Source organism: Alexandromys fortis, unplaced genomic scaffold (assembly GCF_014885135.2).
Source record: "Alexandromys fortis isolate MF-2015 unplaced genomic scaffold, M_Fortis_MF-2015_v1.1 scaffold_4, whole genome shotgun sequence".
Lineage (NCBI taxonomy): Eukaryota > Metazoa > Chordata > Mammalia > Rodentia > Cricetidae > Alexandromys > Alexandromys fortis.
The window spans coordinates 24,381,644-24,406,574 of record NW_026067944.1 but is presented as its reverse complement, the minus strand read 5'-3'; the positions used below and the strand labels follow the sequence as shown (position 1 = coordinate 24,406,574).

The following is a 24,931-nucleotide window of genomic DNA, read 5'->3' as shown; positions in this document are numbered from 1 at the left end:
GAGCTGTAAACAGCAAATCCATCAACATGTTGAAGAACTTAAAATGCCACTAAGGGTTGTACCCAGAGGCCCAGGAAAGCATCAGTGACCAAGCCCCTCTGCACTGTCATAGCTAGGTAAGACAAAGGTGACACTAGATAAACTGCTTCCTCCTCAACTGGTTTCTTAAAGAATTGTCTTCTGAGAAGGGTACGTAGTTCCAGGGTTTTTACACTAGATCCCTTGAAAAAATTACTCTAAGAATTAAAACTACTTTTCTGATTGTTTCTTTTCATGTGCGCTCACATGTTCATGTGTGCATATCACTGTAGGTGAGGCTGATGCTGGATCTTCTTTTATTGCTCTTTCACCTTATTCTGAGGCAGGCTCTCTCAATCAAACCCAGAGCTCACTTCTTTCAAAAGTCTCCTAGCCAGCTTGCTCTAGGGCTCTCTCTCCACCCTCCAGAGATGGTTGGTTGGCAGCCACACCCACAAGGTCTTCCCATTGGTTCAGGGATCCAATCTCCGGCACACTTGCTTTCTTGATTGGACAGTAAGTACTTAACCACGGAGACATCTCCCCAGCCTCAAGCCATTTTTTGGTTTGGCTCTATTTTTTCGAGATAGTACTTTATTCTCAGCCCAAGTTGAACAGGCTGGTTTTGACCTCTCAGTGACCTTCCTGCCTCAGCTCCCCAAGAGCTTTATTACAAGTCTGTGCGACCACACCAGCTTCTCAGTTTTTGTACACAGAAGTCTATATCTGGTAAACATTTTCTAGGAGAGTAGAACAGGAGTGTGTGTGTGTGTGTGTGTGTGTGTGTGTGTGTGTGTGTGTGTGTAAGAAGGCATACTGCCCCTCGCCCCAGATTCTCAGAAACGAGGAAGTCACTAGATTCTGGGGTTATAACCACCACCATCTGTACCAACACTGAGCAAACTACCTCATTGTAGGTTTTCAGGCCATAAACTCATCTCGACTTCTTCTTCACTCATTTAGTATTAGCAAGTCCTATCCATTTGGGGGCCGATGTGATTATCAAATGTAAAAGATGGGAGACAGTGGAGGGTCACACTTTACACTGTTACAAAAGGTCTTAAAGGCAGAACCCATGGAATGGGTTGGGAGGTGAGAACAGAGAATAAACATAGTTGAGGTTCTAATGGTTCTGCCACCATGAAGCCAGTATTCAAAAAGTGTGGGTCTAGAAGAAAATGACCCTAACCCATAGAAATGCTTGTGCTATGGCCCAGTGGTAATGACAGGACATTCTATTTGTATTGACCAATGTGGTGAAAGTTACTACATATGGCTACTCAGGCTGCAATTAAACATGAACACAATTTAGTATCTTATTTGTCCTAAACACTTTTCAAGTTCTCAAAAATATAGTCATTAAAATTTTAATATTTCTACAACTGGCATATTAGAAGAGGATATTTTGGATAATCAAATTAACCTTGGGCAAATGCATGTATGCTTGAGAACTCAAATGCATTACATTTCCTTATTTCCTTTATTATGCTTGACCAACTTTAGTCTAACGCCAGTATGTCTTTACTTATCAGGCTTAAGGTGAGAAATCTCATGACATGTTAGGTCATATAAAACAAAATTCTGGCATTCAGAAAATATTATTTATAGTACACAGGTAATTTAGTCAAGCTATTCGGAGTGGAAATAGTGCTAATGTAGAACAATGTCTTGTTATAACCTGTAGGGGACAAACAGAAACTACTCTTCACTGGAATCAAAGTGTACCCCCAAACTCACACTGACACTGAGCTTATAACCTACACCAGTGAGATCAAGCTCCACCTATGGTCAGGTTTTGCTTGTTTCTTCATAACACTTATTATGATCTTGATAGTTAATAATAAGGGAAGGGAAACCTCCTCAGCAACAACATCTTCAACTCTATCCGTATTATTCCCAGGCAGAGCTGTGGCACAGGTACCAAGGAAGCTGCTGGTCACTGAGAAAATAGTGAAGCACAGATGCTTGTGACTCAATCCAGTCACCAGGGTTCATGGTTAGCCATCAGTGAGACTACTCAGATCTGATCTGCTGGCAGTAGGGAAGTCTAAGCTGTCTGGATGCTCAGAAGTAGAGCACATTCTAAGTAAGAGACTTGACTGTTAGGGTAGAGAACCAAAGAACATGGGGTTATGGGTAATATTTTAATTTTTTAAGTTGAAAGCGCTAATTTAGGAATAAAAACAAATAAAATCAGGAAACTTCAAGCCAAGGAAGTGAAATCTGAGAATCACTTGGGAACATCTAGAAGAATGACCCACAGGGCACTCATCGACTGAATCAAGATTTTAAATTACTTTAGGAAGAGCTGAAAATCCCTAGATAACATTTGACTTAGTAGGACAGGGCATGCTTAGGGGTTCAGTTTTGAACCCAACAAGTATCCTTTACCTATCAAACTATCCCCCTTTGGGACAGTCTCTCACTGGCCTGGAGCTCACTAATTAGGCTAGAACGAATAACCAGCAAGTCCCAGGGACCATCCTGCCTCTGCCTTCTCAGCACAACATCAGAGGCACTCACCACCACACCTGCATTTTATGGGGACTGAACTAAGTTCTCATGCTTGCAAGGTAGTCTCATACAGCTCAGGTAGGCCTCAAACTCTTAGTTCTCCTACCCCTACCTCCCATGCCCAGTTGGCAGGTTGTATTTTAAGCTACTCATATACAAGTTTATATAAACTTAGCTCTAACACAGAGTACATACAAATTTACTGGTGTGAGTTTGTTAAACTGCATTAGTTTAAAACAGAAATTTATGTATCTAGAAGAGCTACACACACCTGGCTGCCAAACTTGTAGCATGTAGAAGAATATGCATGTGTACAGTGAACTCTCCCCATCCCACTCTCCTGGGAAATGAAAAAGAACCTTTACTGCAATGGGAGTAGAAACTGGGACAGGCTGTGCGGAAGGCAATCTGACAGAATGTATTAAAAACTTTAAAATTCCTTACTCCTTTAGCATTACTCCCAAAACTATTTAAAGATAACAAGCAAGGCTTTATGCAGTAAGTTTCAAAGCACTTTTCAGAAGAGCAAAGAACAGCAAAAGGCCAAACAATCCTTAAATGCAATTCTAATGTTTAAAACTAAAAAATAAATTAAGTGAACTACCACAAAGCAAGGTACTCAACACTATTTAGTAATGCAGTATGTGTCTATAGCAGTATACTTTCACACTCAAAATAGCATTTCTCTGCTTACTCATATATAGACTAAGAAACAAAACAACATTATCTGTGATTACCTCTGGAAGAAGGACAGAGAACATGCTATATTCCAAATTAACTATGTATCTTTAGTGAAGGAAAAAAACTTTAAAGAAGTCATGCAATTTTCTAAAATTCTACATACATCTGAGTGAGGCTAAAGAAAAGCAGGGAAGACAGGATCAGGAGGGAAGGACGGTGAGGGATCCAGGGGGAATGCCCTAATAAGCACTAACACATAACACACTGTGAAACTGGCACAGAGACGGTCTGGAGGGGGGCTGGAGCAGTGACCCAAGGTCAGAATCCACACAAAACAACTGTAAAACTGACCATGAGATGAACTGTTCTGGATCTTTCTTACGCAAGCAGAAAGAAATGGCTAGTAATGTACAAGACAAGAGGAATTTTGGAATGAAAACAGGAGCGAGGAGACCATGCAAAGTGGCTAAACTTACATAGACTCTAGCAAAAGAGATTTCAACACGCTTAGGAAATAGGTAAGCTTTAGCCAAGAACTTTCAAAGGAGCTCATAACAGAGAAGAAATAGAGAAGAAAGAGTACTTAAAACAGCAATGACTTTGCTCACATAATTGCAAATAATCTCACTGTGAGGAAAAGGGAAAAAAAAATCAACGAAAAGGGTCCAAGTTTTAGAGGAGGGCACATGTGTTCAAAGAACTGAAAAGAACACAAACCTACAGGGACAGCCCAGAATTGGTTTAGATCAGGAAACAGCGAGAGCTTTCAAGGCAAGATCTAGAAGTCCAGTCTTCTGACCAGCCAGGTACAATGACAGAAGGGAGATCTTATTCAACTCATATCATGAATCCCTTTTTTTGTAAAAGATTTTCAGCCAGGAAAGGAAAACACGTATCCCAATAAACAATGCAACCCAAAGAAAGGGCAAAACACACACGTTAAATGTCTTCTAATTCAGAATCCACAGTACAAGAAAAAATTCTAAAATCGATTCCACAATTCATTTAATAAATATTGAAGACACTACAAACTTCACTGACTTGAACTCTCCCAAACAAAACAAACTAGAATAAGTTTAATTTTTATCTTTGACAGGGCTCTTCCCCCACCTCCTGTCGGAAAAGGACTGAGAATTTTCTTGACAACAGCAACTTCCTGAGGGTCTTTGTTTTTGTTCTGAGAGTTAGCATAAATGACTATTATACAGTTAGTTTAAAGCTAAGCAAACAAGAGTGGTTACCAGTCACTCTGAGGTAACTAATCTCCAGTAAGACCTGCCTAGTTTCTCTTCTTATCAGTAACTGGGGTAAAGGCAATCTCTAGACCCTGTCTTGTCCCCTCTGGTATACTTGGTTTGTTTACATAGAAGCAAATGAGAAAAAAAATGTGCAAGTGATAAACAAGTTATAGAAAACCAAATGCCTTGACACTGTAGAACGCTCCCATTCTATAGAACATCTTTGTCAGGACTGAGAGCTACTCTTAAGAGTTTGGTTAATTGAGCGTAATCCTACATGGATTACCGAAGTGACCCACATAGAAATCACTTTTAGGGTGTGTGTGGGGTCAACTTGATAATGGGTGATGCAAAAATGGAATGTGCTGTTTTGTTGGCAGTGGGTTCTGTTACTGGAATAATCACAAGATAGATTATCTCTGCTCAGTAAACAATGACGAGGCTAACTGAGATCCCGGCTTTAGAGTTGAAATCATCTGTATTCATTAGACTAATATCCTCAATGGACAGAGAAAAACTGCTCTACTTATAATATCCTTGTATCCCTTACATTCAGTTCATTCGAGAGTCAATCAATGATCTCTGAAGAAGTTTGTGTGTGAGCCAATGGTCCAGATAAAACGTTTCCAGACAGTGACTGAGACGATCTGAAGGTGCTGAGAAAATCTAACACACATATAACCCTGGAAGAAATTCACAGAGAGTTCTCTCTATATTTTCAGGAGATTCTTAAGTCATTTAGAGACATGCTCAACTATAATGCTCCAAGATACTGAAGCATTTAAAGGTAAAAGTACTGCTAGAACTAAAACATAAATGCAGCACTAAAATGGTCTTTTGGGGAGGAATTTCAACACTGACACTCTAATTTAACAAAACATCACATATATATACATACACACGTGTACACGCACATACACATATCCCTTCTTTACAATTTAGCATTGTCACCAACATGATTTTAAAGATTTACAAGTGCCCCCAGAATATTTCCAAAACTGTTCAACCTTCATATAAGAATAGATTCCACAACTAATTCAAACCATTTTCTGCTGTTTGCCATCCAGAACACTGTTGTCCTGTCTATCATAGATACAAACTCTGTTACGCTAGCCTTTACTGTTATATATGTGACTCCTGTCTCTATATGCAGTGGTGTTTTCTTCTTCTACTAGATATCTTAGGAGGCTAAAGCCCTAAACTGGGATTAGTGATTTTTAAATTTGAACTTTGATGGTTTTATATTCTAATATTTTCCAATGCATTTTTAGTCACTGTGCCTACAAGTGGCTACTTGAACACTGAACACAACAGAAGGAAAAAGAAATCAAAACATTTAATGTAATAGACATACTATCCTTGCAACTTTCAAGAAGGGTGAGAAATTGTGACTACAAAATTTAATAGTCAAAGTTTCTGGTGAGGCCACACAGTAAGAACTAACTATATGTCCCCAGAGTAACACCAAAAGGACTTTAGGACTCTATCCAGATATGTAAAGATTTATTTTTTTTGCTTTCCCAGAAGCAGCAACAGAAAGAATTCATCAACATCTAGGCATCTGGAATCTACTTAGTAATTCTGGCCATTAGTCCAAAGCTTATCTCATGACAGCCAGCATAACTGTGGTTAACGACATCTTTTGTCAATCTGTCTTGCCTTTCTACTTATGTCCCACTTACTTAGGACTGAGCTTTGCTTCCAGGACCAAAAGAAAGCCAGAACATCCCAATCCTTTCTCTAGACAGCTACAAACATGGACACTTCTGAGGCAGTCACCCAAGGGCCCTGCAGCTTTGCTCTGGACCACACACTTGCACTGTGTGGAGCAGGAGGAGAAATAATACATTACAGGTCAGATGGTAACTCAGGGCTATGCCCAAGTTCTGAATTCATTTTGTACCTAAACCTTTTTAGATGATTGACAGGCACATCCCTGGGCTGCTGAAGACAGGTATCTGCTTCTTGGTGATATGGTTTCATTATAAACTAATAGTGACTCAGCCTCAAAATTGATAATTATTTTTGATACAGAGTTTCTATTACAGTGACTTAAATAAAGAAGGGCAATTATTATAATAACTTAGAGGTTCAAATTCTAACTCATTAAACCCAGGACATGCTAGGGTTTATTTAGGTGGTACGGTTTAGGTGGATATTAGAAATTCTGACTTTGAAAATTTAATATTTACAATACTTTTAGGTTCAGCTATCCAAGTCTAGAGCTTTGCAGCTTAAATGTTTATTTCTTTGAAGTATGAAGCAGACTAAGAAATGGTTTCCGAGGAGAGCTTTGTGTATGCCTAAAGGCATTCTTTTGCTATGTCTCTGTGTGGTGATGGACTCCCACATACCCAAGATGAGAGAGACTTTGCCTTCCATGTATGTGGGATGCTGTATTGCTTTGTCGTGAGATCAAGTCTTGCTTTTAAGTCCTGGTGGCATAGTACTCACTCATGTAGCCCATTATGGCCTTGAACTCATGTCAACCCTTCTGCTTCAGCCTGTCAACTGCTAGTAATACTAGTGTGAGCCACCATGTCCAGCGTTTTAAAAACCATTACTGGACTTGTCTTAGTTTGCAAAAATAATAATAGAATTAGTAATGGCATTTTCCTCTCGCCGATGGCCTACTGAGTCTCGCACAGGGTCATGCACATGTGTATTATATGTCTCTTACTTCTCAAAATCCTACCCCTGCTGCTTTATAGACATGGACCCGCAGCAAGAAAAACAGATGCCATGTATTTTTAAGGTCATGAAAGACTGTCACTCCACTGCCACACACCTATAACTAAATAGAGGCAGCTATTTAAGGTCATATAGCCAATCTGTTGGTGGACATCAGTGTTGAGGCATACTTATTTGACCTTCATTTGGCCCCTAGAAAATTCTATTCTTTGTGGTGTCAAACAGTTGGCTTACTCGAGAAGGGCTTAAAGAAAGTGTCCATGAGAAATAACTTACTATGTGAAAATGATGAAATCTTCATTGCTGTCATTTTTATCAGTACCAAGTCTGAGGCCTATCGGAGAAAGTGCAGTGCCAGAAACACTCCTCCTAAGCCAATGAAGCTTCTTGTCTAACCAATAATGGAAATTCTTAACCACTGGTAATGTTGACTTTACCTGTAGGGCGCTCAGAGAAATATATGCCATCCTCTCTGGTGACCACACATGCACGTCTTTACCCTGACTTTAGTAACTGTTCTTCTACGAACTTCTTCATGTTCTAAGTTACTTCAGCTTGGCCATAAACTCTCAGGGTCACAATCCAATACCAGCTTTTCAGTTTTCTTTTACAGCTATAAAAACCATGTATAATACTGCAATATATTTTGCAAATTATTATAACCTGTACCAACAGGTTACAACAGGCTCCTTTCTAAGAATACAGTATATTCTACAGCCTGAGTTACAAACATCCTTAATTAATTATTTTAGTATCTCACATTAAGAAAATTATTTTAGAAGCAGGAGAGACGGCTCAGTGGATAAGGGTACTTATTCTTGAAGAGGACCTGGGTTCCATTCCTAGCATCCACATGGCAACTCACAACTATTCATAATTCCAGTTACAAGGGATCCAATACCTTCTTCTGGCCTTTGGGTATCAGGCATACACATGATGTACAGACCTACATGCAAGCAAAAACACTCACAGAAAAATATAAATTTTTAAAATTTATTTAAAAATTTCTACTCTCTACTAGTTATCGTTTATTTGTATTTGTGTGTTCACATTTATGCCATGGTGTTGGTGTCAGAGGAGAGCCCATATGAGGCAGTTCTTTCCTTCCACCTAGAAGTTCCTAGAATTGAACTGAGGTCATCAGGCTTGGTGGCAAGTACCTTTACATGCTGAATTATCTTTCTAGCCCACAATTCTCTCATTTTTACATATACCCTAAAGTTATTATCTATCAATGTGCCGAGCCATACCCTAGTTATTTATCCTGGGGTTGCCTGTAGCCTTCATGGTACAGATTAGACATGTTTGGTTTAAAGCAGCTCTACTCATCCTCCAGGACACAAGCTCAGTGAGTAGATACATCAGCACAGCGCTTGGGTTTACTCCACATGGTCAATGGCCAACCTGATACACGTGCTTAGTGAAGCAATACGTTTATTGATAGTTCAGTTAACCACTCTGTCTTTATTTTAAACAATCAGGCAACAGAACTAAAAAAATAAACCAAAAAACAAAACACCACTGTGTTTCTTTTCTATTTGGGAAAGAGTCTCACTATATATCTTTGGCTGGCCTAAAACTTGCAATGTAGATGAGGTTGGCTTCAAATCTCTGAGAGCTGCCTGCCTCTGCCTCAGGAGTGCTGAGATTTCAGAATGCACTACCATGACCTGCTAAAATTGTATTTTTACACTAAAGAATTTTAAACCACATTTTGGCAGAACACGATTTCAACAATATCACTCTAGGAGAGCACTGCTGTTCAGTTTGCAGCCCGACATACTCATAGTATAAGTATGAAGTTCAAATGCCTTTCTCCAAGTTCCACAAGCTGAAGGAAGGCAGGACAGAGTAGAATGGAACGCTCAATCTTTTAAAGATTTACACCGGATAGAAGCAGAACTCTTCCTTTCCTGTGAGCTGAAAGCTAACTACTCATCACAGACTTGTCAGCAAACGAAATATCTCATCTCCCGACGCAGAAACAACCTCAAAGCCAAATGTTTCAGTTCTATGTAATTGATAATGTGGCAAAGGGTAGCTCCTGACACTTGGTGTACTAATGTTTCCCAAGTTCCAAGCTAGCTGACTCAGGAATCAGAAACACATTCTATGATCTAGCTATAACTTGGGGGATCTTTATGAGTTTTTATTTGTTTTTCTGAGGTGGGGTGGGGGGAGTGAGGAGGGTGATAGTTTAATCACATTCTGATGTAAAATTAAATGTATTTTCATTGTACTTTTAGCCCCTTCAATGATTTAAGATTATATTAACTTATATCCATACTTCTTAAAACTTGCCTATTTAGGGTGTTAATGTAATTGACATGAAGAAGTTAGAACTAAAGTGGAGCATTCCTCACAAAGCTCCATTTATAAAACCTGTTTTCTCCTTTAAACATCTTACACTAAGAAATCAGGATGTACCTGATATGGGAGTGTCATATCAATCTGTTGATTTCATTGGCTGAGCAATAAAGAAACTGCTTGGCTGGCCCTGATAGGTTAGAACATAGGTGGGTGGAATAAACAGAATAGGATGCTGGGCGGAAGGAAGTGAGGTCAGACTCTGCTCTGCTCCCGGAGAGACCCGACAGCTCTGCTGGAGCAGAGACACCAAGCTCAACTCTCCCACAATGGACTTAGGCTAGAATCTTCCTGGTAAGCGCACCTTGGGGTGCTTACACGCATCATTAGAAATGGGCTAGTCCAGGTGCGAGAATTAGCCTGTAAGGGCTAGAGTTCATGGGTCAAGCAGTTCTTAAATGAATACAGTTTGTGTGTTGTTATTTCGGGCATGAGCTAGCCAAGCGGCCGGGGTGTTGGGGACGCAGCCCCGCCGCTTCCTATTTCAACATGTACCTTATATGTAAAATGCATTATGTATGTGTTCACACTGTGTGTGGGATGCTTCTTCGAATGTTTTAGGTGGAAAGCAGTATTTTATTTTCTTTCACTCGTGTGACTGATCTGTTTAGATATGCAAGGGGAATTAAATGTTCATACTCACCACAGGAAATGAAGACAACTCAGCGTGTGAGAAGAACAAAACACAGGGACCGCTATACTCACCTGAGGCTGCAGTGGCGTTCGTAGGGGTGGAAGCAGCTGCTTGAATCCGAGCGTGGGGAGGAATAAGGATGGTGGCCAGAGGTGGGTTACTTGACAGTTCTAGAGAAATGGAAACAAAGGTTAGAGTTTAATCCCATCCTCTACACGGAACTCCCGTATAGTAAAAATAAGTCACGGTAGGAAATACCAGCTTATGAAGTGCCCCAGTGAAGCAGTCAGCAAGTTAGAGAGGATGAGCAGTCGTGAGACACAAAACTGATGTTTAAGAACTAAATTTATCTTTGGTAAAGGCAGCGGTGAAAAGTTTCAGAGTAAGCGAGTATGTAACAGCCATCAGTCACCCCGCCACTCTGCAGCATGTGGCTGTAAGTGGTCGAGAGCAGAACTTGAGACAACAGCAAACAGAAATGGTCAAATGAACAAAGAGGCAGTCAAGAAAGGGACTCAAAAAGGATTACTAAAAATAAAATCATTTTCACCTTATTTCAAAACATTCCTTAAATGATTATTGCTGAAAAGTTCGAATTATTTTTTTAACCTAAAAGTGGTTATTTCTGCCAATGTTATAGAAATTATCTTCTTTTGAAAAACTAATTTCTATTACGTCTTGGTTTAAGATAAACTGAAGCTGATGATATTAACGCTACGCATGGTAAAGAGCGCTGGTGAGCTCGTATGTACAACTGGCATTAGTGTCAAGAGTGACTGTCCTTCCTGTCATGCTGGTACTCTAGCGTGTAATCTGTGAACCCTGTGCTCATGCTACCTACAGAAAGACATTATCCTCTCAGCTACAGTATGCATCTTGACAATTTAAATATATGGCATTATGAAAAGTTGAGGAATAAGGGAAACCCTAAACCCATAAAGTAGTTTGAGGCTTCCTTTTGATTCTTATTAATCTCTTTCTTCAAGCTGCTAGAAAGCTGTGTTTTGTCATAACAGTTTTAAAAGGTTTGAGAGCCAAAACCTTTTGGCCAAAAGTGACTTATTCATAGACTGGCAACTAAATACTAATTTTGTGCTATATTAAGATTCTAAGTAAGATTATATTCTAACTAAGAAAAGCAATAAACTGGTAACAAGATTTGTGAAAAATTAGTGGGAGAGAAAGGCTTAAAAGGCAGAAAGAAGATTCATTTTTCAGTAAGTGAGAACATTTACAAGCTTGGCAAAAAGCTGTGCCCTAATTAGGGTGCAAGAGGTACGTGTAACTCCCACTGAGGAACAAGAAGATGCTACACTGTTCCCTTGAAGCCAGACAGTTTAACAAAACCCTAACTGGGCCAGCAACGGAATCTGGTATGGCTGATTAATGCAGTATGTGGTAGTTATGCCCCATTAACCTAAAAGAAATTTAAACTTGCTATCCTAAGTAAAATCTCCCAAAATAGAAAGCTAATAAAACCCAAACTGTTCATCTATGTTCCCTTCCATCCTGTAATACTGGACATGAAACAGTATGCTAGGTCTCAGGGTGGAGAGATAAGAGGTAACTGTCTTTGTTGGATCAACAGAATATAGAAACGGTCAGCTGGGTGGTGGTGGCGCACACCTTTAATCTCAGCACTTGGGAGGTAGAGGCAGGCGGATCTCTGTGAGTTCAAAGCCAGCCTGGTGTACAGAGGGAGTGCTAGGACAGCCAGGGCTACAGAGAGAAACCCTCCTCGGAAATAAAACAAAATAAAAAGAAAATAGAAATGGTCAAATAAACAAAAAGGCAGTTCAGAAAAGGACTCAATCTATTAGGATGACAGCACTTTCAAATTAAAGTTCCCAGATGTTCAACATCGAGAAGAACCTGTAAGAGGAAAGGACGAGTAAGGAATAGAGAGCATGAAGTGTGTGGCAAAACTACTGTGAAGCTGGGGGTATCTTGAGCTGCTTTCCTCACAGCCCATGCTGCCCATTTCCCTTTGTGTACTTTCTCTTTTCAGAGCACACTCAGCTTACCTAGACGAAGGAACCTAGCTGTCCATTCACAATTCCTTCACCTGACAGCTGCTATCTGGATGCTCTTTAGTATGCAACCAAGTGGAGGATTATGTCTCATTCTTCAACCTCTTGAATTACACGGTTCTATTCTGATCGTCCATTAATTACTAATTACTCTTATGAAGTCTGCATTTAAAGTTCACTTACACTACTGCATACATACATATACATATGTGTACACACACACACACACACACACGAGCATCTTAACACATTCAGTCTGATGAGAAGTGAGTATACTTGAATGGACAGATACAAAGGCTTATGTATAGTTTTCTCTGATAGTCACAGAATCACAAAAGACTGCTACTGTTGATCTATCCACACTGTATCCAAATATACATGTATAATGTTCAGTTTTAACTGTCAACTTGATATGATCTAGAGTTGAGAAGAGATTCTTGATGAGAGACAGTCTAGCTGAGACAGAACTGTGGCCCCACCGGTGAGGAATTTTAATTATGTAATCTGATTTTGGTAGACCCAGTCTATAGTGTGTGGTACCATTCTCTGGGTTTGGGTCCTAGACTATATCAGGGTGGAACTGACTAGGCAGTTGCAATCACTTTCTGCTCCAGACTGTGGATATGACTAGATGCTTCAAGTTCCTGACGCCCCGCCCTCTCCCTGCAGTGACGACCTTCCTGGAGTTGTAAGTCAGACCAGCAACTAGGACATGTATTCTTCAAACCCTGAAAAGCATATTCATACTCAGATCATGTAGAATACTGTTTATATTTGATACAGAGCAAGTAAAACAGTTTTCAATATAAAAATATTCATTTCTTTAAAAATGTGATTAGATGTTATGGTTAAAGCTTGAACTATATTATATGAGTATTCTTGAGACAGAGTTTGTTTTAAAAGACATGTACGAAAGCTAAGCATAATGACAAACTGCGGGATTCCTGTGTGTGTGCAGTTGCATATGAACATGTTTTTAACGTGCACGCTCATGCATGAGTGTGTGTGTGTGTGTGTATGTGCGTGTGTCCTCACACATGCATATGTGGAAGACAGGAAAATCATGGGTGCCATTCCACCTTGGGATTAAAGTGTGCACCACTAGTTTGATTTCTGTGGGTCCTGGAGACCAACTCTGTCCTCATTCGTGTATGTCAAGCACTTTACCAGTAGACCTTTATTCTCAGCCCAAGTTCAGAAACTGCCTAGCTAATGGTATAGAAAACTGACCTAGTCATCAAAGTCCTTCAGTATTTTCAAGGCCACATTCTAAAGCACAAAGCAATTTCCTTCATGTTTATGGCTGCAATTTTATAAGAGAACAGATACAAGGAATGGAGGAAGCTTAGAATGTGTTGTTGACATAAACTGGCCATGTCAAGAATCCCAGAGCCTCAGACCCATGGAAGAATGACAAAGTATCCTCACTTCACCTCAGGATGAGGCTCACAGGAAAAAGGCAAACTTTCCCTTGTGGTCTATGTGTGGATATTGATACTGTGTGCAGAAAATGCCCACCAGTGTTTTCTCCCCCATTGTTCTCCTACAGACTGCTTTAACAAGCTAAACCTGTCTGCTTGATGCAGCTGTGTATCAAGAACTGTACCACCTTATTATATCTGTATGTAATAACCCCACCTCCTTTTTCAACTGCATGCAATACCCTGGCTCTCTGTTTACCTCTATATAACAAACATCCTGAGTTTCCAGAGTGCTGAGATCACTCCAGCCAAGAGCCCAGATCACCTGATTCCAGATTCGCTCCATGTGTCCATCTGTCTGTCTCCCTTTTCTTCATTCCCTCAACACCCTAGTCAGGTCCAAGTCCCTAAACACGAGGAACACTGCAAATAGGTGATAGCATTTATTGAACTTTGATCGTTACAGTGTGATAAACAGGGTAATATACCGTCTCACACCCATTACGAAAACAAAAACACACCTGTAGAGGAATTAAAACTCCTCTACCCTGCCAGTATGGAAAAAAGATGTTCAGCTGTGGAGATTGTGTGCTAGTTTCTATAAACAGAATTATCATGTGGCCGAGTAGTGCCTCAAGTACTCAAATAAAAGTTTACATATAAACTGTTACAACAGTACCCAAGAGTCCATCACAGATGAATGCCTAAGTAAAACATAGGATGCAGCCATACAAGAAAGAGTGAAGGATAATAACGCTCTAAGGATGAAAATAGGTTAAGTGAAGAAATAAGATACTTAGCATCACACAGTATAGTATGAGGTTCCCAAAAAGGTAAATCCATGGAGACAAAAAAGCAAATTGACTGCTGCTGAGGGCTGCTGACGGACTAATGGGGAGTTCATGCTAATGAGGACATGATTTTCTTCAGGAGCAAAGAAAATGTTTTGGAAGCTGATAAAGGTGTCAGATGCACAGCATGAGGAATATATAATCAACACTATATTGCTTGCCCCTTAAAAGTTATTTGTTTCTTTTCATTCATTCATTTATTCATTCATTTTTATTTATGTATGAGTGCTATTTGCATGTATGCCCGCATGCCAGAAGAGGGCATCATATCCCATTAAAGATGGTAGTGCGCTGCCATGTGGTTGCTGGGAATTGAACTCAGGACCTCAAGAAGAGCAGCCAGTGTTCCCAACTGCTGACCATCTCTCCAGCCCCCAAATGTTTGCTTTAAAAAAAAAAAACCCTCAGGGATTTGGTGAATTGGTAACTTTAAATTTTTATTTCATTAGTAGTAATAGAAGGTTCTCACTGGTGAGTTAATAATCAAATGAATTACTTCAAAACAGCACAGGAGAACAATGTAAACGTAAGTATGGATTCTGGAATCTAATTAAATAAGACGTTTAAGTGGTATTTCACTTTACTTACATATACACACACACACTCACTCACACATTTGTATTTACACATAGTGAAGAATACGTGCTAAATATGTCTGGAAACAATGAGAATTGCCCTTTCATATTTACCTGTCTAAGGATTAATCAATACTTCTATATGTATTTGTCACACATCTGACCAGGGGTTTTGCTAATTAGTTTATTTTTAATTACAAAAGTATTTATCATGGATTATCAATGTATTAGAAATCTTGAGAACTACACTGCAGTATGTAACAAAATGATTATTAGCCAAAGTAACTAATCAGCAAGAGCTGTGCCTTCAGTTTTCTCTGCATTTTTTCTGTTTCCAGCATTTTCTTTACGTGCATTGCTATTGGTGAAAACCAAAGCAATAAGTAGTAAAAACCAATTTTCTTTGTCAAGAGGACTGAGAAAGAGGTCAGTTAGCATCCTCGTTTAACCCTCTGTCAAGCCACAGCTGCCCTCCCTATCGCTGACCTGAAGTTATGCAGTCTTCCCTGACACTTCAGCCACAGGGGCTGCTCATAGAGAAACAACTCGCTCCTGAGCTAGCTGGACTCTCACGGATTCACTTGCAACTTGATTCAGTCTTTGTGTACAGTTGCTCTAATTTTCTGCTATCATTTTCAACCCTGTAATCTGGAGAAAGAACATATATTTATTCTTCTCTTTATATGACTATCCTTTATATGATTACTAAGGAGATGGGGAACCTTCTGTGATCAAGATAGAGACATTTCCTTCATTGGAAGATGAACATTTTACCCTCTGTATTTAGATTATTCTAAACTGAATGTGGAGGAATGCATGAAATAAACATGTAAGATTTGAGTAATGGCCTGTATGGCTTAGACTACAAGTGTCAACATTATGTGACTACCATGTATGCTGAGGGCGTCTTGAGTCACATTTAAAAGCATATTTACATGTCCAGAGACTGGTAACTCTTTAAAGCTGATCTGGAACTCTGATGTGTTTGGGATCCTTATCACTCCATGTTAAGCAGAACAGTAACGAGTGGGAGGATAGAGTATTCAGAGAAACACTTGAATTATAGAGCCTGGAAAAAGGAATTTGTAGCAGTGTTGGCAGTAGTTTTAAAATGTACCCTCCACATTCAATAAAAGAAATACCTTTTGATCTCAGAAGGATCCCCATCTCCCTGATGCATTTCCTAGCCTGCCTAATCCTTACCACTCAGTCAGTCAAGATACAAATTACTTCCTCTTCTTGTTTTATTGATAGGGAATTACAAACTTGTTGTTTAGTTTGGGGAGGAAGATACCATTAGAGGAGGTGAGTTAACAAAAGGAAGACTGCCCAGAAGTCTTGATGAGGAGGAAGTGAACACTACAATGACAGGCAGATAGATGATGGGAAGCTTTAGATTTCTCAGGAACCACCAACGAACAAGTGAACTCAGCTTCCTTTTAGTGTTTACTCAGCAGCAATGTCTACAGACATGCAGGTGTGGATGAGTGAGAACGGCTCCCACAGGCTAATATATTTCAATGTTTAGTCATCAAGGAGAGGCACTACTTGAGAAGGACAAGCAGGTGTGGTCTTGTTGGCGTACACGTGTCATTTTGAGGTTTCAGAAGCTCAACCCAGGCCCAGTGTCTCTCTCTTCCTGCTACCTGAAGATCAGAATGTAAAGCTCTCAGGTTGTTCACCAGCAACAGGTCTGCCTGCAAACCACCATACTCCCCACCATGATGATAATGGACTAAATCTCTAAGGCTGTAAGTCCCAATTAAGTGCTTTGTTTTATGAGGTTTCCATGGTCGTAGTGTCTCTACAAAGCAATAGAACTATGACAACAGGCAAAATTAATTCCTAAAGTTTAAAAACCTGTTTTATATGCTTGGGAAATACTATTAGTCTACTTTTTTTTTTATTCAAATCTAAGGTTACACTATTGCTTAGTCTTATTGGTAATACACTAACTCACTGAAATCTCCTTGCATTTTTGTCACATGACCAAATTTAGTACAATCTGGTAAAAAATGGTCAAACTACAACTGTTTGCAAACTTTTATCTGTCACTCCTCTGTTCAAACACACAAAGACTGGTATAATAAATTACAGACATTTCTTACTTCCGCAAGTACTCAGTATGATCACTGTCACCTACAGCTAATCACTAAGTGTCATCTCACATCCATTATCGAGTATTCTAGTTACTGTTCTACTGCTGTGAAAACATATCATAACCACAGCAAGTTATGAGGTAAAAAAAGAGTTTGTTTTGGACTTAATTAGAGTCCATGAGAGTAGATGGGGGGTGGCAGGCAGTTGGAGCAGCACAGCTCAGCAAACAAACAAGAAGCAGACAGCACACTGGGAATGAAACCTCAAAGGCCACTCCCAGTGACCTACTTCTCCAGCACCTCTTAATCCTCTCCCAAACAGCTACCAACTAGGGCCCAAATATTCCAATGCTGGAGACTTATGGCGGACATGTCATTCAAATGACCACACCCAGAAACAGATAAAAACGAAGTGTCTGGAATCACCTTGAGTGGTAAAGTTGAAGAGTGCAGGTGTGTCTCGCCCATTTGGTAGTTTTACATTTGGGTCCCGTAATTCATCAAAAAACGAATGTGCACAAGCTTCCAGTGGTGTCAGTCGGGCGGTTGGTGTGTATTCCAGTAGACGGCTACACAGTGCAATTGCCTCTGGTGGAGTTCGGGGCCGGAAGACCTGAAAGGACAAAGAAGTAGAAAGAACAATTAAGTTCTCTTATAAGAACCTAGTCAAAAAATCCTTTGAGTACTGAGTTAATTCCCATTATATAAAAACATGGCTATAAAATCTAGAATTAAGAGTTAACTGCACGTCATGAACCATTTGCTAATAAAAAACTATCCAAGAAAAACTCGGGGAATACCCTACCTCTTACTCACGACCATAAACTACTGTAGACATAGAAAAGCTGAAATCTGAGGCAAGCACAACTATAAGAATTTATTTTTTAACTTAAAGTTTTTACTGCTGTGGCCTCTGGTACTCTTTTTGATGGAACAATTGTTTTTTGACAATGGATGGCACTCTTCAAATCTTATTTTTTAAATAAGTATTTATTAGATACTTCAGTCAGTAGTTTTAAGAAAAGTATATTTTTTTTTAAAAAAAGAACAGCTGTTGTTTTAATTGTAAAAACACTAATGGTTTGGTATTATCTTCTTAACACATAGAGCCTTATTCAAAGTTTCTGGAATACCTAGAGTTTCTCAAATGTCTGGCATTGGGCTCTTGAACAGTTGGACAGATCATTGTCACTTGAATTTCTTTCAATGAATAATAATCTAGAGTTTTAAATGTTTTCAGAAAGAGCCGATAATTTACAGAAAGGTCAACTGAAGACTATAATGAAGCAATACTAATTAACTGATTTGCTTAAAAGAATAGACAGCTTTACACCCTCTGTGTCTTAAAATGAATCAGTATATATAACGATGAACACAGACTTTATTCTAAATGACAGCTAGTCAAAGGTAAAGAACAGAGGGGAAAACTTAAGCATGAACAAATGGAACACAGAACCTTTGAAATGAAAAGAAAAATAAAACAGATTCCTTTATAGAAAGCATACGTGAGCAAAGCAAAGGCAGGTTTGGTGAGGTCGGACAAAACAGTACCAGGGCCCTGGGAGGTGAAGGCTCCCTAAGGAGAGTGGCTCACATCACTTGGGCTGAAGACAGGAGAGCTTGTCACCACAGGGCTCATTAATAGTCAAGGACTTGAGCACTTTCTAAATACTAGTGGTAACTGCAGGGGTTGTTTTCTTTCCCCTTTAAAAAATTCAGTTTATTATAGAAATACATTATTTTCCACAGAAATTGACAAAGTACCTTGCATAGGATCTTAAGAATTTATTTTGAGGTTTGGTTAATTTAGAACTCTAAGGCTTAATCAATTTTGATGGCTTGGTCAATTGGCCATTTTAGAGAGCCCTATGCAAATTCAAAACTGCCTTGTCTTTATGTTTTTGAGTACTGTAACTTGCCTTGGCCAAGGGAATCTCAAAGCTGCTATACAATTTAAAGGTTTCATTTCTCCACCATTTTTAGTCACCACCTTCTCTCCCTTATTTCCAAGTGCCAATCAAATCCAAAATGCAAAAAAGAAAAACAGTAAAAATTGTCATAAAAATACTGAAATTAGCTAGGTGGTTCTTTGTGAGTTCAGGGCTAGTCTGGTCTACATAGTGAGTTGTAGGATAGTCTGAGCTACATAGTAAGACCCTGATTCCAAATAACAAGAAAAATACAAAAATCACTGGTAGTTTGTATCTACTTGACAATATATAGATTTACTTGCTAGCTAATGCAAAATGTCTTGCCACCAATATGATATTAGGTGAATAGAATTAGACAGCACTTGAATGCAAAAATAACTCTTGCTAAAATTTAAGATCAGGAGACACAAATATTAGGTTCTTTGAAATCTAAAAGTTCATGCTTAACTGGGCATTGTGACCTGGGAGGCAAAGACAGGGGATTATCTGTCAGTTTGAGACCAGCCTGGATTATGCAGTGAATCTGAGGCCAGCAGGGCACATTGTGAAGCTCTGTCTCAAAATACAAACAAGCAACTGAGTTGTGGTGGCACACATCTTTGATTCCAGCACTTGGAGGGCAGGGGCGGGCACATCTCTGTGAGTTTGAGGGCAACATGGTCTATACAGAGAGTTCTAGGACAGCCAGGGCTACACAGAAAAACAAACCAACAAACAAAACATGTTTTGAAAAAACAAAACAACCACAAATAAGCAAAAAGAAAACAAGCATACTAAATCGTGCTATATTAATGAAAAGTTTTCTGTTGAAAGTCTTAATAAATTAGAGTTCTGGTTATATTTTGGACTATTTAAAAGAATCCATTTCCTGTATCATTTTTGGTATTCTGCTGGCTACAAGTGACCACCTATCATCTGGGTACTAAAGCACATATTTTGTGAAGAAATCCTAACTTGAGGAAATAGAGGGTTAAAAAATAACCTATGCCAAAAGTCTTTATTAGAATAGTAACCTGCCTTTAAAAAAAGTATTCTTTACTTTGACTTTTCACGAGATTCCTCATGAGAAAAGCTTTAGTTCAGTACCTTATGGATAAAGTGGGAAATTACGTGAATCAAAACCTAGTATCTCTCAGAATTCAGATTTCTGACCATAATAAGGGGTATGATAGCATGCAACTTCCAAAATGAATAGTCTCAACTAGACACTAGTTCTTCTAAAGCAAAGGGAACCAACAGCTACTGAAATACAGTTTCTAGTCAAGTTTCTACTTCTACATCATTCTTTACTGAAATAACAGAGAATCTTTGGTTGTATCTAAGAATAACTGAAATTCTCTCAATCCAGATGTTAATATACTGATATGCTAATGACTATATGAACTATACCAAAACCACAAACACAGAAACCATCTTCCCAGTGTGTTCATCAGCACAGTTCAGAAAGGAACAGCTGCTCAGCCTTTCCAAGAAACATTTTCCCTAGTGATATAAAACTGCCCTAAAGTTTAAAAAAAAAAAAAAAAGTACATACCCGTACTCCTGGGGTGAAATGTCCTGTTCCTGACGAGTCCTAAAGGTGATAATGCAGTGAAATAGTCCAAACAGGGGAAGTCAATGCAAAAGAGAATAGTCCAGCAAGGAAAAATATAGCCAATGTTATAAGAAATCCATGGTGTCGGGGACATAGAAAATGTTTATACAGTTATCAACTTTAAGCATTCGTCTCCACAGTAGTAAGTCCAAATTTTAAAAATTATTTCACCACAAGTGTATGCAAAAATTTGCTTTGATTTGTGCAATGGTGAGGCACAGTAAAGAAACATTTCTGTTTTAGTTTATCATGTTCCAATGCCAGTGTGTTTATCAAAAAAATATAAAACCAAAATAAGTTAAAATCAAAATGAAATCTAGAAGTAAAGTAAAGAGGTCTTCTATGACCTGGATTTATCATCCGTAGACATGGCTGGAAGGGGGCATATTGGCCTGCTTTTAAAAATGGATGTTCCCAATATGCTAGAATTTCACAATTATTTTTTTTTCAGTTATACAGTATAAACATTTTTTTGATAAATTATTGGTCATGAGAGAGAAGTATTAAGTTTATTTAATTTACATTACTATAAATTTGAAGCCAGATACTTTTAATTTGTGTGAGCTAAGAAAGAATCAGGCCACCGCGGATTATTCTCCTGTTTTGGATTGACTTCCCTGCTAGAAGGTATTTTTACTGATAGTCTCAGTTTATTAGGACTCTTCAGGAAACTGACATATCACCTCAGGAGTGCAGGTGTAAACTTACTTTTTTCTACTATGGGCTTTGCCCCCTCATACCCTTGCACCCATGCCTTAGGAAAAATATAGAGAGCATTCTTTCCTTTTTACAAAAACTCACTGAAAAAAAATCCTTTATCTTTGAGTAATACAAATTCAATACAACTTCACCTGCAAATATGCCCAATTCACCCACCAAAAGCTAAACAAAAATTTATACAATAAACAAAACAACTAAGGGACAGTCACAGTTACAGGTGACATGCAGAATAATGTACACCAACACCTAGGCAAAACGGAGCCACGTATGCAGGGAGGGAGCAGGGTCTATTGTGTCTAGGTATTGAGAACACAAAATTGGCAGAACTCACCAGTAGCTGTGGACTCCCTTGACTAAGCCAGGAGAATGTAACATTCTTTTAGGATAGTTTCCAGTGGGGGAATTAAACATTTTGCAAAAAATAAATAATCCGCGGATTACTTTTAGTCTGCAGACTAAAATTTAGTGCATGGGATTAAAACCCAGTCCATGAGAATAAAAATCTAACACAACCAGGTGGACAAAAATAGAAAATCATATCAAAAAAGAACTAACAGCATAAAGTAAGATTCAATTGGGCAAACTAACAATTAGTGTGCAGACTAAATATGGCCAGCCAAGTATGCAGCAAGGCCACAGACACCCCTTTAAAAGCTAAAATAAAAAAAGTAATAAAAGAACCAAAATGAAACAAAGCAAAAAAGAAAAGAGAAAAATGAAACAAAAAGAAGAAAAGAAAATAATCAAATGAACCAAAACACTGACATGAACTTTTTTGAGTGCTTCAGATACTACCTCACCTATGCAGCAACACATTTTCTTAATTCAAACACTTATCACAATTTCTAGTCCATAGAAAAAACTGTCATAAAAATTAATTTTCCCCAAAAAGTCTCTGTGATATTGAACAAATGCAAACAAATCCTTAAATGAAGAATTATTCAATGTAAATTTGCATTTGGGTAACTCAGATAACAGAGACAATTTCCTAAGAATTTGGCTATAAAAATTCAACCTGGAGTTAAGTACTATCACTGACCTGAGGCCCTTGAGAACGGCTCTTTATGAACAACCACATACACATCAAGACCTGCAGTAAAAGCTGCTTCTCTGTCAGCTCCCACCAATGCTGCTGTATTACACACCCAACCAAAGCAATATAGAATGCCCACTCTTACAATTATAGATAGTAGAAAATAATTTACAGAAACATAGAATAAGTCTGTGGCTGTTCCAAACCGCTGCCCACTACTAGCTTCCATTATAAGCTTATGATACTGACACAATTTTTTGGTCATAGGCAGAATATAATCTTCCAGTTCTAGGTTCTAAAAACTGGTAAACCATGAATACTAAAGAGCAATTTCAATACTGGGTCAAGTAATCTAAAGCCTTTTGCAATTAATAAACTAGATATAAGATTGAAGTGAGACAGTATCATGGGTCTGTTGAATAGTTATGTAAATTAACAACAACAAAAGAAATCAACTAAGTAAGTGGTTTTCTAAGTACATAACTTAATAATTAAGACACTATTTAAAATACTCTTTATTAGTATTTTCAAGCTGTCACACACTCATCTAGTGACACACTGAAATGTAGGGCAGCCTAACTCACTATAAACAATGCATTTGTTTCCCCTCAGAAGCTACTTTAAACCAACTTTCAGAGAGTCCACAAGGCAAGTAAAATGTGTATGTCTGAAGTCACTTCCTAACAGGGTGGGTCAAACAGAGGGTAGCTCAAGCCTAATAGAGGGACACAATTTAACTTTTAAGGATTAGAAAAGCAGGAAAAGAATGCTGACAACAAGAAACACAAAAAAATTCTTTTCTTAGTCATGATAAAACTAGCTCTAGCATTTAATGAATTTCAACTGTACTAATTAAAAGGCTGAATTTTCCAGAATTGCATGACATGGAAGGAAACTTTATAGACAGTAGCATTACTGATACAATGCATTCCTCTACTAACATCCTCATTTGAGCACACTTTAGCACACACCACACATAAGCATCATTACCAAATGACCACTTACTCAGTTAAACTTTTCATGTTTTTGCAAAATGGCAATTGGAATCAAGCTAGCCTTCCAAAGAGTACACGAGTATCTCCTTTTCATCCACATCTCTCATCGTAAGATGTCTGCCCAGCCTTTTTTTCTATCCCTCAGCAAATCATGTCTTTCTGTCTCTCTCACTCTCTTACCTTTTAAAAATCCATGCATATGTGTGTGTGTGTGTGTGTGTGTGTGTGTGTGCGCGCGCGCGCGCTTGCATGTCAGGGGACAACACACTTGACTCAGTTCTTTCCTTCCACCCTGTGGGTTCCAGAGATTGAATCAGGCTGTCCGGCTTGGCGACAAGAGCCTTCACCAGCTGAGCCATCCCATGGGTCCCACTTAAGCAAATCTTAAATCTGCTTCAACAGCCCTTGTCCTGCGTCATCTCTAAGGAGAATTCTTTCACTGCCTTCACTAAAGGTCTGTCTTGTGACAACCACTGGACATAAATAGCTTCGACATTTACAACACAAAATTTATATTACTTAATACTCTCTGTAACTATGCTTTCAAAGGCAAGGTCTGTGTATTTCCATCCTTTATGGTGATAAAGAATACATAGTACCTAAAAAACAATGATAAATATTTATTTTCGAGACAGGGTTTCCTTGTGTAACAGTCCTAGCTGTCCTGGAACTAGCTCTTGTAGACCAGGTTGGCCTCAGACTCACAGGGATTCACCTGCCTCTGCCTCCCAAGTGCTGAGATTAAAGGCATGCGCCTCCACCACTTGGCCAAATTAAAATATATATTTTTGCCTTCTCCAATCCATCCCCCAACCTCATCCTTTGTCCCCTTAAACAATTAAGCATACACACACACCCTCTTATATATGGATTCATCACTTTAGGGAGGTGGGGAGTGTACGTGTGTGTATGTGTTTGTCAGATGAAATGGCAGGTGCACTCACAAGGTAACTAATAACTAGTTAGTACAACATTCAGGGTAAAGAACATTGAATACATAAAATCTGATTCACCACAAGCAATGGAGTAGATCTGAACCAACAGACATCCCCAGTATGTTGTATGTTTTCTGGAATACACACAGAAGTAGTGATTATTACAAAAAGAGCAGACAGAATGGGCTTCTAAGAAAAGCTTGTTCTTTGCATTGTGGGCTTCCCTGAAGGTATTTTCAATAACGTGCTAAATAAGGAGTTGAAATGGATAAATCAGTCAGGTTCTGAAAAAACATATTAAAGGGTCATGGGGAAAATGTAGTTATCAAGAGTCTTAAAAAGGAAGCACAATAAAGATTTTGTTTTAAGCAAAAAACATGAGTTACTCAGTGTAAAACAATTCCTCTGACAGCTAAAGGGTCTCAAAGTCAACTTTCTGTTTCCATCTGGTAGCGAGATGGAAGCAATAGTATTCATTTGTACTGAAGCATGGTCTAACAAATCTAGCACCAGATAACTGCTCGGGTGGATACTATTTTCTGGGGTACTTACCTCACCAAAGGCCCATATAACTGACGTACACACTGAACTGCTGAGTATTAAA

At 38.8% G+C, this 24,931-nt stretch overlaps 1 protein-coding gene across 1 annotated transcript in view; it reads right to left on the bottom strand.

Annotated features, from left to right (window-relative positions):
- Positions 1-24,931, bottom strand: part of Gsk3b (glycogen synthase kinase 3 beta) — a 186,886-nt gene that overhangs the window by 9,546 nt on the left and 152,409 nt on the right. The window contains exons 9-10 of the mRNA XM_050149099.1: positions 17,546-17,732; positions 10,215-10,313 (exon numbers count right to left, since the gene is read on the bottom strand). Of these exons, the coding sequence (XP_050005056.1) occupies positions 10,215-10,313; positions 17,546-17,732 (286 nt within the window). The remainder of the gene's footprint in view (positions 1-10,214; positions 10,314-17,545; positions 17,733-24,931) is intronic.